The sequence below is a fragment of the Molothrus ater genome, chromosome 1 (genome assembly GCF_012460135.2).
Source record: "Molothrus ater isolate BHLD 08-10-18 breed brown headed cowbird chromosome 1, BPBGC_Mater_1.1, whole genome shotgun sequence".
Classification (NCBI taxonomy): domain Eukaryota; kingdom Metazoa; phylum Chordata; class Aves; order Passeriformes; family Icteridae; genus Molothrus; species Molothrus ater.
This window is the reverse complement of record NC_050478.2, coordinates 20691711-20706031: the sequence shown is the minus strand read 5'-3', so window position 1 is coordinate 20706031 and position 14321 is coordinate 20691711. Positions and strand designations below refer to the sequence as shown.

General features: G+C 39.1%; 1 protein-coding gene across 1 annotated transcript in view; it reads left to right on the top strand.

The window, feature by feature from the left end:
• The first annotated feature begins 2175 nt into the window (after window positions 1–2175).
• LOC118701843 (macrophage mannose receptor 1-like) overlaps window positions 2176–14321 on the top strand; it is a 32741-nt gene continuing 20595 nt past the window's right edge. Inside the window, exons 1-11 of the mRNA XM_036406773.2 lie at window positions 2176–2286; window positions 3504–3677; window positions 4850–5011; window positions 5934–6047; window positions 7120–7266; window positions 8353–8535; window positions 9322–9476; window positions 10646–10759; window positions 11636–11751; window positions 12681–12829; window positions 13708–13907. Of these exons, the coding sequence (XP_036262666.1) occupies window positions 2226–2286; window positions 3504–3677; window positions 4850–5011; window positions 5934–6047; window positions 7120–7266; window positions 8353–8535; window positions 9322–9476; window positions 10646–10759; window positions 11636–11751; window positions 12681–12829; window positions 13708–13907 (1575 nt within the window). The 5' untranslated portion in view covers window positions 2176–2225. The remainder of the gene's footprint in view (window positions 2287–3503; window positions 3678–4849; window positions 5012–5933; window positions 6048–7119; window positions 7267–8352; window positions 8536–9321; window positions 9477–10645; window positions 10760–11635; window positions 11752–12680; window positions 12830–13707; window positions 13908–14321) is intronic.

Sequence of the window (14321 nt, the reverse complement as noted above, 5' to 3'; positions counted from 1 at the left end):
TTTTCAGCTTCAGCATTCCCTGTGGATCAAGTGAGGAGAAAGGGGAAGGGGGGTGCTCCTGTCAGCACAATCACTCTTTTGTCAATAACAAGAAGGGCTTCTCTCCTCACCACTTTGAATTCAGCTGGAATAAGCACCAACTTCCCATTTTTAAATGCAAGAAAAAGGAACTGAAAACTAAGGAATGCAGCAGATGGTTCTGTACTAGAAATCTGTGAGAGGCTAAATTTTAGATGTCAGAAAAACAGTAGAAAGCACTACAAGGTAGCTTTTAAGTGAGTTGTAAATACAAACTAAATGCTTTATGAGAGAGAGTGCTTAGCAGATATCCCCAGGAAACAACCTGCCTTCCCCAGGCTGCACAGAGTCTATTGAGCAAGCTGGAAAATTGGGAAAAAGAAAAAAAAAAAGAACCAGAAAAAAAAAAACAACCCAACCAATGAATGAAATTGCTTTCCTAAGCACTGAAATCCAGTTTTCTTGGTGCAAATACGAGCAAGAGTGTAGGACACTGCTGAGAACAGGTTATTGCACAATGTGTTATGCAACACACAAGACACTGACCCCAAAAGGTTTGCAACTGGCATGAGGCTAGTTGGTCATGCCAAGGGGGGAGCTCTGAAGTACTCAATTCCTCTTTTAGCCTACCCCAGTGTCTGCATTAATCTTTCCCCACCACTTAGCCCTGGATGACTCCTCACAAACATCCATTTATACCATCCATTTATACCATTTATACCCAGAAAGCCCAGTTTGAACTAGACCCAAGCTGGCACTTAGTAAGCAAAATGAGAGAACTGAACAGCAATTGTTTCCTCTAAGTATTTCACCTTGGGATTTCCTTTGTCAGAGAATTTACTTTTTTATTTTAGATCTATCTGAAATATGGTTTCACTCAGTAAAGTCAGCTTTTATTTGTGCCCCACCACATTGGTGCCTGTGGCACCATTCAGCTCTATGACTTAGAGCTACTCTTGCAATACTTGCTCATGCTAAACCCTCCCTTCATGTGACCTGCAAATAAAATAGTTATTATTAAACAATTCATTCAATACCTAACTTTGCTGTAATCCAGACACTTCTTTTCAGAAAATGTTTTTCTCTCTTACTACTTTCTACAGCCAAGTCAACAAGTTTGTCTGGTTCTTGCAATAGTTTTCCTCAACACTCTTTTAAAAATGAAAGCAATGATAGTTGCTCCTCCTATGACATCTACTGTTCAGCTGCTATATATATCTCACTACTGGCTATTTAATTTCTTGATTTTTTTCAATTTTGCTATCACAGTTTTTAATTTTACTCATGTAAATAAACAGAAGGAATAGCAGGACTTGTGAACATTTGCAGTAGGTCTTTGCAGCATATTTGTACAAAAACTGCCATGACAATACAAGTCTTCAGATGAGCACTTTGCTCACAGGTTAAAGGGATTTAGCATGTCTTTGGCTTTGTCTTGAAACAGCCTCATTAGGAATCTCTCAGATAGATAAACATATCCTTTTACTTGGTAAAGTTTTAAAGTATTCCAGGCAAAAATTTCCTTCTGTTACATGGAACCTTACCACTAGACTACAGTGTTGAACATCACTTTTTTCAGGTCTTTGACAAGCAATTATGAACAAACCAGCCCCAAACTGGGATGGAATAAACCAACATAATAATGCTAATTTTGCCTCAAAGTGAGCGAGAGCTCATAATGCACCAAAACCTGCAGTTTCTGCAAAGTTTGCTCTCTTTCTTCTACATATGTAGTGCTGTGACATTATTGCAATGTATTGAACCACTGGGATTTCATCTCTGTTTCTAAGTTGTAAGGGTTAAAATGGAGGGCTTTAATTGATGATATTTCACTTCGGGTTTCTTGTCCCCAATTCTCAGGTTGCTTTTCCAGGTCTGTCCTGTGTAGCACCCCAACAACTAACTTGAATTAAAGTTAGCAATGTCACAGAAGATGACAAATGTCTCCACCTCTAGCTACAAGGAGGGAGACTTCAGTTTTGGAAGGGACTTGCTCTTCAAAGAGAGCAGTGTTTACAGTGTGCACTCCAGCTATTTCAAAATACCATGTGACAGGACATTTCCTTATTTAGAGTACAGATCTTTATCCATCAACCCGTTGGCACAGAGAAGAACCCATCACTATCTGCAGAGAGAAGGATTTTTATATATTGCCAATCTTCTAATCCAACTTTTGGCAGAAGAATGGGAAGCAAGTTACATTTGCAATGAGTTTCTCCAGGTTTCTAGTTTTCCTTTCCCTCATGCAATGTTCACTACAGTCATCAGGTAAGTTTCCTGTTAGTTTTGTAGTAAACTAGATATGAAAATGCTTTACCTTAGGCAGCTTTACAGTTTTTATGCATAGATTGATTATTTTGTATGTTGTATCATATTTGATACATGATCTAAATATATGTTGGGTACCCTGGCAGTTCTTAATTCACAGAATAAAAGGGTGGAGGATTTAGGGATGATGGAAAAATTAAGGTAATAAGAGAAGGATCTTTAAACTGGAATTTCTTTCTGTGGAAATATTAAATCAGATGGCATTGTGTGGGAGGGAAATGAAAGATGAGGAAGCATGGACTGCTTTCCATTTACCTTCCTCATCACACCCATGGTGCAGTGATCAGTTGAGGGATTTACATATTTGCAGGATAGCTGTGTGAGTTTCTCTTTCTGCCCCACAACATGAGGTATGAGAAGGCAGAACTGGCTCCTCCCCTCCAGCCACACCAAATTAGAAGAACAGCTCTACTCTCAAGATGTTTATCAGTCATTGGGTAGAGTTATAGAGAGAAATGGTAAAGCAGTAATGTGTGGAGAACTGAGTGGAGGAAACGAGTCTGCATGAATGTGAGACTGAGAGTCTATATCAGAAATGTCACCATAAAAGAACATTCCATAATACTGTAATAGTTTAAAAATATGAAACATTGCTAACCTTAAAGCATCTGGGTTTAGGATGAGTCTGCAAGACTTCTCCAAGTGGAGAAATGTGCAACTGAAACCTAAAAATTTTCACTGTGTAAATATGCTCATGACAATCTGGTCTGTATTTTCTCTGGTCAGCCACCCTTTTTCTTTTAACACTTAAGGAATAGGTGGGGTGAAAGAGTGGTAGATGGATAGAGTAATAAAGCAAATAAAGCAAACTTACTGAACTGTGCAGAAAACAAAGATGCAGTGAACTTACTGTTTCTATTCTTGCAGTTTTTCTCTCTTCAGGAACTACAAGGTATCACCAACTCTTCATCACAGAATTTGACTTGCCTACAGTGTATACATATCAAACTCTAACCACAGTATTTAAACTTCTCATTTTACTAAAACATTTTATTTAATATCTGTAGCCATGCTAGGGAGGAAATTATAATTAAAAAAAAATTTAAAAGATTGCATAACTTCTCAATTTGGATAGACAAGTAGTTCCATTATTAGAAATTTAGATATATGATTTTAATGTTATTTTCATGTCCTTTAACACTTTTATTCCCTCCTAGTTACTTTTACATTACGAGGAAATGCCAATGGACAGCCTTGTGTATTCCCTTTCAAATACAAAGACAGGCAGTACAATGAGTGCACAGATGTTGGCAGGTCAGATGGGCTGCTCTGGTGTGCAACAACTGCAGATTTTGATGCTGATAAACTCTATGGATTTTGCCCACTGATAAGTAAGTCTTGCATTTTATTCATTAACTTGTCATGAAATGTTGTTGAGCAGACCATCTCTTGAGCTACCAGGTTTTTATGAGCTACCAGCTGCACGCCTGCCTGCCTGACCTTGTTAGAGTAGCCCAAATGAAAATCACCTGACAGGACACTAGTCCCAATGGCCAAGAGCTCTCTCTGAAGGGAATGGCGAGCAAGAGGTGCCACTGAAGAGAGGTTCAGCCCAGAAAGGTTCTGACTCAAATGCTGGTGGTGACTGTTTCCCTCAGTGAAACAGAGGGGTGAAGAGGTTCTTTTGTGGGACTTAAGTGCATTGCATGAACAGCATGAATTTAGACATCTATCTTATTATTTTGACATTCATCTTCCTTTCAGAAAATTCCTATTTCTCTTCCTTCCTCACTCATTCCCTATAGGTCAATTCTTACTTAAACTGCAATTTTCTATTTTCCCTTTAATTTTCTACCTTATTCTAGTTTCCTATTGCTAGCCTACACAAAAATGCTGCTGTGAGAATTATCTTCCTCTCCCAACTTTGTTATGTCTTCTGCACTGAACTTATGTTTGGATCTTTCCAGTTCAGGACACAAACATTGGTCTCACCAATGCCCTTCCCAATAACACAGCAGCTTCACCAGGTTTGGTGAGTTGCTCTGCAAAGACAGCAGCTGAGCTGTAAATTTGTGTTACACAGAGTTCTTCTGTTGTTTCTCAAGCTGTCAAAGGCCACTTTCTGTCATTTTTGGAAAAACTGCTTCTCTTGATGGTGAGCTAAGAGGGAATTGCTACCCATTCCTACCCTGGAGGCATGAAGAGCCTCCAGGGTCATAGTTCACATCCATACTTGCTTTTCTCCTCTGACTTTACCCTGGAATCTCTTTATATCAATCAATAGATATGTCTGGTTTACCTAGAATTGCATGTGCAGTATGAGAAAATTCAAAAGCAAATATTGGGAAAAAAATTCACTCCTTTCTAAAAATATAGAAATCTTATATAATATTTTTAATTTTAAAAAATATACATTATTCTAATTTGATGCCTAGATTTATTTCTTTTTTTCCCCTGATGCTTAGCATGCATCTTTAAAGATTCTGCATTATTACAAACTTTATTGTCTTTTTGTTGGTACATGTGAGTCCACTAGAACAGTGCTCCATGTCACTTCTTTCAGATGACACCAAAAGATTTTGGACAGAAGACCTTTCCACCGGCATTCACTATCAGATAAACTCAGAATCAGCTCTAACATGGCACCAAGCAAGGAAAAGCTGTCAGCAGCAAAATGCAGAACTACTAAGCATTACAGAGACTCAGGAGCAAGCATATGTAGGAGGTAAAAGGACAGAGAACAAGACCTTAAAGAACGCTGTGATGAAGCAGTGGGCTGCCTTGTCATCTGCCTCAGGGAAGAAAGAGGGCAGGGTGTCAGGGTGGTTGGGCAGCCACCAAAGGGACATGGTCTGAACTGCCCTTCCACTGCCTGGGGCTTCTTAATGAAGCATTGCTCACAAACCTCTTTGGCAGTGAAATGTCCCCATGCCAGCATTGAGCTCCAGATGGGAGCTCCTGCAGCTCCTACAGTCGGTCCCAGGGGAAGGGTTTCCTCTGCTCACCTCTGTGCAAAGCCACTCAAACCTGACCAGGGCTGTGGGCTGGTCCTCTAATTTACCTTTTCCCACTGTGCTTCAAGGATTATTAATGTTTTCAGGAGAACATATGATGATGGTTAGATTGGTCCTAATATGGACACATTTGCATACATAAAATCAAAATAACTCCAGTGGATTTCAGGTACAGGTATCACAGCATCTGTTTGGTTATAAATATTGTAAAGGAGGCTTTGAAAGGACTCTCTTAGCAAAAAAGCTAGAAAAAAACTTATTGACAAATAGACTTTTTCTTTTATTCCATTAAATCTGTTACAGAAGACTTTAAGCAAAATTCCCTTATGAATATCAGGGCTTTTTTACATGTCCTGTGTTCTAATAAAAGCTAGTGAGAAAAATAAAGTCTTATTTAAATAGTGAAATAAGATGTTGATTTGCCCTACTAAGATCTCTGGTAAATCAATATAGATTCATTTACAAATTTTACTTTTTGTAATCAATGTATCTCAGTAATGCAGAAAGTACTGATCTGGGGCTGGTTTAAAATAAGAAATATGAATTTCTTACTTTACACTTAATTTCATTTAGATGATCTTACTGTGAATAAGAATAGAGAGATACAACTGACGGATTTTTTTTCTAATTTAGAGCTAACTAAAGAATTTGGTTTTGCCTTCTGGATTGGATTGAATGCTTTGGATTTCAACAGTGGATGGCAATGGGCTGGGGGCAGCCCTTTCAGATATTTAAACTGGGCTCCAGGTAAGAGATGTATCTAATTTGTAATCTTTGTATTAATTCTGATAAGGCACCAACTAATATAAACTGCCCTACCTAACTTTATTTCAGGAAAGCCCATTCTGATTTACAATAGTTCAAGATCCAGATGCGTGTTTTAAGATGAAACTTTCAAATTACAAAGTTCATTGTGGATATAAGTTATACCATATTATTCTATTCTCTTATCAAAACAGAGAGCTTGTTTATGAAAGCAGAGTGTCCTTGGAGTGATACATAACACTACACATCAAAGATCAGAATTTTCCATAACATGTTGTCCATGAGTATGAATAGCAAATAATGCTCCATGTTGTTTGGAGAAATTCTAAACACTATTGAGAAGCTTAGGGGGCCAGCTTATAATTCCTCAACAGTTTATGCAAAATTGCACTGGGCCACTTCAGGAAGAGAAATGGAGTGGGTTTATGGTGTTCCTCATACAGGATGAGCTCTTCTCTTTGCTTTTTGGGTTTTTTTGGTTCTGTGTTTGCTTTGTGCCATGAGTATTCCAAGCTGTCTCCTGATTTGGAAAAGTTTCAAGGTGTCAAAGGAAAAATTAAACTCTCCTCTAAGTTTTCAAGGGCTGTATCAAGAAATTTCCTTTGCAGCTTACAGAGGTTTGTACCCACTGCAACAGAAAATAAAAAAGCTATTTCATAGGAAAGCAGAACTGTGAAACTCTTGAAATATACTGGAAGGATAATATAGCTTAAAACTCAATATTCAAAAGTTTGGAAGTTTTTGACACAAGATAAATGTCCAGTTTCAGCAGTTCTTCCTGTAAGAACAAGAGTGTCAGGAAAAGAATAAGACATTTCCCAGTACTATCCTGATAACAAAGTCAGTGGAGGGTCATTATTTCTCTCTCAGACGATTGACTAAAGGTAGCATTGTACAAACTTCAAGGCAGTTATCCTGAGGGATGGGCTTTTTCCTATTAGCGATTCAAGGAATCATAAAAAGCAAATGTGTCTACTGGTAATATGATGTTTCTGTTAATGTATTTTTTATTAATTTCTTGCTGTGATATTCTATTTTCTCTTTTTACTTAAAGGAAGTCCCTTCCTGCTCCCTGGGAAAATCTGCGGACTATTGAATCCCAGAAAGAATGGTAAATGGGAAAATCAGGCATGCAACCAGAGACTAGGCTACATTTGTAAAAAAGGATCCTTCAGTTCAAAGCCTGACATTATGCCGAAAGGTAGGTTAGTCAAATAAAAAGAAAGTTTTTTATGACTTCTAGAAAGAGAAACTTGTATGCAACATTATTTTTCAACAAAGATACTAGAAACCTTCGAAAAACACAGCTATACACAACACACAGACTTTTATATGCTGCCTTGTTTCTCCCTTTGTGTAATAGGAGAATATTATTATTTTGTTCCATCACTCTGCATTCATTCTTGAAAGACAGATTGTAGATGCTCCATCATGGTAACCAGAGCCAAAAGGCAAATTTGCATAAATATGGTAGAAATATTATTCTCCTTTGCTCCAAATGAATACCTGCAGTTACTCATGTATTCATGAAAAAAGTCCTCCTGTGTCTGATGTCTGCAGTTTGCAGTGATTTGGTTTCACATGAGCAGAGCAGGAGCAGCAGCAACACTGACACAGACCTTGTTGCATCTGTGGGCTCCCCCATTGCACCAGCTTGGCTGTGAACATGGCCCAGGTGAGAGGGGTCCCCTGGAGACTGTCACCTGTGAATGCTGTAAAATCTACTTTTAAGAATGAGTTACACTATTCTATTTTTAAAGCAAGACCAAGGTACATTTTTAAGAATATAAGTTATAAAAAGGCCACTGAGAGGATATGAAAAGTCCCCGCTAATTTACAAGGTTTAAAGACCTGCAGTTGTCATAGAACTGCTTCATGCTTTTCCATACCTGAAAATAAGTTTGTTTGTGAGAAACCATAGAACAGCAGGCAGAGCCAAAGTGAGTCACCACAGTCACCACAAGACTGAGTGGCTCTAGGGGACAAAGAGAGGAGAGGTTGATGTCTGCTTTGTTCTCTTTTCTCGCAGATCATTATTTCAAATTGCATTTCTGAAACAATGTGGGCATTTTTAAGTGGTTCTCTGTTTAAGGAGATTTCATTGTATTTACATATTTAGCATCCTGTGCCTTAACGATATTTGCTTTTAATTTGAATGTATTTTGCGTTGCCAACTACAGCTTTATGTTTATTCATACGGTTCCATTTTTGTAAAGCGTACTCAAGAGACCTCATTCTAGTGTCCTCTATTTTCCTCTTGTTCTGTAAAATTGTGTTCTGATTTTAGGGGAATTGAGGCCTGTTCAGTGCACGGATGGCTGGTGGCCATATGCAGGTCACTGCTACAGCATTCACCGGGACCCCAAAACATGGAAAGATGCTCTATCTTCATGTAAAAAGCAAGATGGAGATTTGGCAAGCATCCACAACATTGCTGAATACAGCTTTCTAGTGTCACAGCTTGGTTACAGTGAGTATATATGTAAGCCTGTATTGCATTTGCTCCATCTGTGACATAAAAGCTGAACTCATATTAAAGTTTAATATTTCTCTGAAATATCACAAGTGAAAGACTGAATCTGACTTACCATGCTCTTTTATTGCTGATGCATAAATACAGAATTATATCTATGTTTATCAAGAAATAAATCACGTTGTAAAACATTATAAAGGAGGAGAAGAAAACAAAAAAAAACAGTATTCTTTCTAGAGACACATAAAGATCTCTAATGATTGCACTTTTGGCACCTATATTCTGTGCACAGGGCTTTAGAACTGAGCTACAAACCTAGCAGATAAGCTTTTGCTAAGATTCAAACCTCTTGCTGATGCTAACCTCTTTGCTATATATCCTTCTAAGAAAAAAATATCTTTTCACTTCTGCTACTCCTTGGATCTGTAGTAACCAGTTCTGACACTGCAGATGCTGGCCTTGGTGAACACACCTGATGGGCCAACACCTGATGGGCCAACAAGTGTTCTAATGTCCTGGCAGGTCTCTTCATGGCTTGGACTCAGTATGATCTCCTGAGAGATGGGACACCAACAGCCATTCAGTGTCTTCATGCTCAGGACTATTTTGGTGTTCTGAATCACACAAAGCTTGCAAAAATCTTCTGCCACCTGTAAAGAGCCTTATGATCATTAAGGCTCATTGTGTACCACATGCCAAATTTATCACTCCCTGTTGTTCTGCATGTGGAAGCATTCACTGCACAGTGGAAAATAACCAAACCTATTTGTTGTCATGCTTCAGAGCCAACAGAAGAGCTCTGGCTGGGTCTGAACGACCTGAAGACTCACTTCTACTTCGAGTGGAGTGACGGGACCCCTGTGACCTTCACCAAATGGCAGCGCCGGCATCCCACCTACACCCGCGGTGTGGAGCACTGCGCCGCTATGAAGGGGCAGGTACAGCATGCACTCCTCTCACAGCACTGCAAATTACTGACTGCAACCACCCAAAATCACTTATGTGCTTATGCAGGGATCATTCCTTATGCTATCTTGAAGTAGTTTCGCTGCAAAATTAGGTATCAACCAGAAGACAAGTTCAGAGGTCAGGAGACATCAGAAGGAGAGGCAGTGTTTTCCTAGTATGCCCTTCTGAAATTTCTTGTCTGGTAAAAATTCTGATCCAGAAATTTTACATTAAATTCTTTCCCTTGGTTTCAGCAAAGAAAAAGTTTAAGCTCTGGGAGAGGAATAGGGATGGACTAGTTTATACCCTACGTGGATACTATAAGTGCTATTTGCATGCCTCATATTCCAATCAGACAATTTTGTCCCTCAATGCCATGTCACTGAGATATGGCATAGAGACACAGAGACCTGGCACTAGGACACGTTTCTCCAGTTGTCATCTACCTGCCAAAAAAAAAAAAAGTAAAATTCTATAGTATTTCTGACTGCTTGACTCACAAACTTTATTTTCTTGCAAGATGGGATTGTTTGATACATTTACCTGCATGTGCATGCACGTGTATGCACACACAAAAAGTGTCCTGAATTTTGAAAGAAAAAAATTCAAAATGCTGGTATTAAATGTATGCTGTCATTGAGAGAACTTTTATGTCATAGAATAATGTTGATGTTTGTCAGTATTAGGCACCAAAAGAATTGATCCTATATCAGATTTTATGGGAGGATGAGGGGAAAGCTCTTCTTAAATAGACTATATTTTTTTAAAGTAGTCAGTCACATTCAGATTCTTTGATGAATAAAATAGTTAGATTTACTGCAACCCTAGCAGATGTGCATTAGTTTAGTTTAATTAATCTTTTTTCCAGCAGTGTAGTGAAATAGTCTTCTCCAAAAGCAGATCCTATCAGCACAGATGAGATGGATCTTTACAAACCCTTTCATTTAAAAGTTATGGTAAGAAGTATTGTTGAGACTTCTAATGTTAATTTCCTTCTTTCACCTCAAAACAGCATTAAATGGATCTTAAACTAGTACTTAGAGATGTGTCTACTTGTTTTAATAAATCTCCAGCTGGCCTTGTGAAGAAAGAGAAAAAGCACTATTTGTGCTTATGAGTGCCCTTTCTTGACATTTTTTCCTTCTCCCTGCTATTCTAGGATGGATTCTGGGCAACTGATGCTTGTAATAAGCAACTTGGTTACATCTGTAAAAAGAAGCCTTCATCACAATCCTCTGCAAAGGAGACAATCGAGGACCTAGGCTGCCAGAAAGTAAATGCTCTCTCATAAATAATAATCTTTGAAAAAATGTACAGGAATTAATTTACTAGTTCTTGCTTCTTTTGGATACTGTCTTTGCATCTTATAGAAAATCTACTGTTGAGGCAACCTGGGCTCTTCCTGGTAGCAGTTTACTAATACCATTTTTCATTTCTGTTCTGAAAATTTTCAAGAAAGTTGAGATTCATGGATGTATAAGTGAATGCCCTCCATCCCCAGATGAGCTGCCCTGTGATTCAGAAAAGCATTGTGTCTGTATTGGTCAGCAGAGATCTCTGTAAGAGCAGGAAGAAGTGGGGTTGTTTTACTGATATTCCTCCTTTCTGCTCTCCCTGAAAACAAGCACTTCTGGATTCCTCTTGGCTCAGAAAATCTCCTCACTCCTTGTACTTGGGAGTGACAGGGACAGCTCTGGGGGGCTGTGCTTGTATGCAAATTAATTTCGGTATTGCAATATTTTGGTATTTCATTATGTCTGATTGTGCAGCTCTGGAAAGCTGGAGCTGCAGGTCCCCCTGAATAAATCACAGGCTCCTTATAGACTCAGTTTGCATAACCTCAACCTTAGAGAGCCCTGGAAAGCCACAGCAAATAGCATAGTCACAATTTTCTTTGAAAAGTCATGTATACAAAAATGAGATGAAAACTGAGATCTTAATGTCATCACTTAAACAAAAAGGCCTCCTGTAGGAATGAAGAGCATCAAAGAAAAAGCTTTTATTTACTAACAGATCAGCCCAATCTCATCTTAGTTTTAAACTCAGCTGCAACAAATTGAGCATTTACTATTTATACACATAAGAGCAGAGAAATTTCTATATTGAAGTATCTTTCCATTGCACATTAAAAATCTTATGTTTGTCACAGGGTTGGAAAAGATATGGTTTTCACTGTTACTTGGTGGGTTCTGCACTTTTGACATTCTCAGAAGCAAATAAGACATGTGAACAGAGCAAAGCTTATCTAGCTACGGTGGAAAGCAGGTGGGAAAATAACTTCTTTAAAAATCAATGCTTTTAATGGAGAAACTCCCAAGAATTTTCCATTTTTTGATCCCATCAAAGTGTTTTATCAGCATTTTCAAAAAACATTATTGTAGCAAGGCATTCAAAGATAATCTATGCAGGAAAATTAAACCCAAACCAAACCTCTCAATGTTGTATGGCTATCACTTAATCTATTACAGCAAATTTCAAATCTCAGGGCTTCTTGAATTAAACAGTTTCCTCTTATCTTTCAGTTCATAATTAAAGCAACTTCTGGCTTTGGTAGAGTTTTTGGGTTTTTTTTTTTGCTTGTTTGGTTGGGTTCTTTTGGGTTTTTTGGTTTGCTGGGATTTTTTTCTGTTGGAAAGTAGGTACTACAATTTTCATCTACTTATTGGTAGATGATAGGTAGTTTCTCATTATGATAGGAAAACTTTAATAAAAATATTTTCCTAAACTACCTTCTGAGGAAAATTCTGAACAAATGTAGGAAATCTTCCCCAGAACCTGCCCTCTCCCACAGCCAGAATGGATCATCTCTAATCTACCTACATCCTGTCAGCCTTCAGAGGCTACATGGCCCCTAAGGAACAGGACTGCCTTCAGAGGTGATGGGTAGCAGCAAAGTTGACAGCTTGGTCCTGTCTTGGTGGTCTATTTGAGGCACTTCAGAGATTTGGAAAGACAGTGAAAAGAGTAGAATACAACTAGAAGCCCATGGGAGCAGCAATTTGTGATGTTTCAGATGCATTCAGCTGTAAAGAGAGAGCTGTCCCTCATTAAATTCTTTTGACTGCAGTTTAAAGGGTTTTGTTTGGACTTCACTGAGGAACTTGTGTTTTGGGGTCATATTAACACTCCTCTCTATCACTTAAATGAATATTGCACACTAACAGGCTGTGAATGGACACTGTTTCCCACTGCAGAAATGAGCAAACCTTTCTGATTAGTCTGACGGGGCTGAGGTCTGAAGAATATTTCTGGATTGGTCTCTCTGACACAGAAGAACGAGGGAGTTTCAGGTGGACCAATGGAGAAACTGCTCATTTCACACACTGGAACGCAGCCATGCCAGGTAAGCTCTGCATGGGCTCAGCCCCTGCCACAGGAGTGCAGCTGCAGCTCACACAGGTTTGTGCTCCCATTCCCCTGGTTAGAAATTAGAGTGGGGACTGTGTTTTGTGCCTGTGGCTGTAGGTGGCCAATACCATCACTGTGTCACTGTGCCTGACACCAGTGCCCCCAGCACTGTCACAGCTGAGCTACAGGTGGTGGTGTAAGTCAACCTCCTGCCAAGGTGCGCAGAGACAGATTTTGGTAGGGTAGACTGAAGGCAATACTGTGTAGGAGTTAACATGGTCCATGGTATAATTATTTTTGCCATTTTTAACACCAGTTAACAACAGCTCATCAGCTTTAGAAAAATTATTCTGGACAGATTTTTGACCCACAATGTGCACATGTGAGAAATGAGCAGTGAACATGAAACAGTTTGGCATTTCAGCAATACAGCTTAGCAGCTATCTGTGAGCTCTTGCCTTCACACAGCTAGTTATGCCTTAAAACAAACCTGCTGTACTTGACATCACCCTTCTTGAAATTGAGTTACCAGGATATTGAGAACTCCAAAGTACTTGTTAGGTCATCTATTACGTATGTAAATTTAATCAAGGGCCATTTCCCCAGTGATTTCCCCTGGGTTGGCAGATAAGGAAGATTTGTTTTCTGAAGCTGCAAATCTCTGGTTTTGGTAAAGCTGTGTCTGTGAGACTCATTGGCCCATACCTGGCCTCTGACAGTTGATATTAAAAATAGTTTTATATACAGGATATTTTTAATATTCATAGTCTGCATCATTCTTTTCACAATTTCCTATTAATAAAAGCAAAGCTCTCATTCCTTAGACAACAATTAAGGCTTTGATTTTACTCATTTCTTTTCCACATCGCAAAGGGAAAGAGCAAGGCTGTGTTGTCATGGGAACTGGAATTGCAGCTGGATTATGGGATGTTGTTAGCTGTGAGAAGGCATCAAATTATCTTTGCAAACAGCGGGCAGCAGGAGTGCCACCTCCCGCCCCTCCAGGCCAGGTGCCTGCGGCCGCGTGTGCCGAAGGCTGGGACAGAGCCTCGCGGGCAGACTCGTGCCTCAAAGTAAGTGTGTGCCCACTTCCCTGGGAGCCCCAGCATGGCCCAGACCAGGGGACAGTGCCCTGGTCACCAGGATGCTGGGACATTATTTGGGAATGATCTTCTCTTTGGTATTCAAAGTGAGAAAACATGGGGAAAAAATTCCATCAAATGTAACGAAAGTCAACAATGGAAAATTGTGAACATAGAGTGCCATAAATATGCTTTCTTTTATCTAAATGCCAGGTGAGAATCTCACCTAATTTATTTGCTTCCAGGAGTTTGGAACTTCAGAAAAAACATCATATTTATTACATCTCAAGAGCTGGCAGTGTCATATACATAAAACTATGTTTTAGAGGGAAAACATGCCCCTCTGACACCCTTTTCCCACACAGCATGTAATACTTGTAGCAATACTTTTGGATCTGGGTTTAG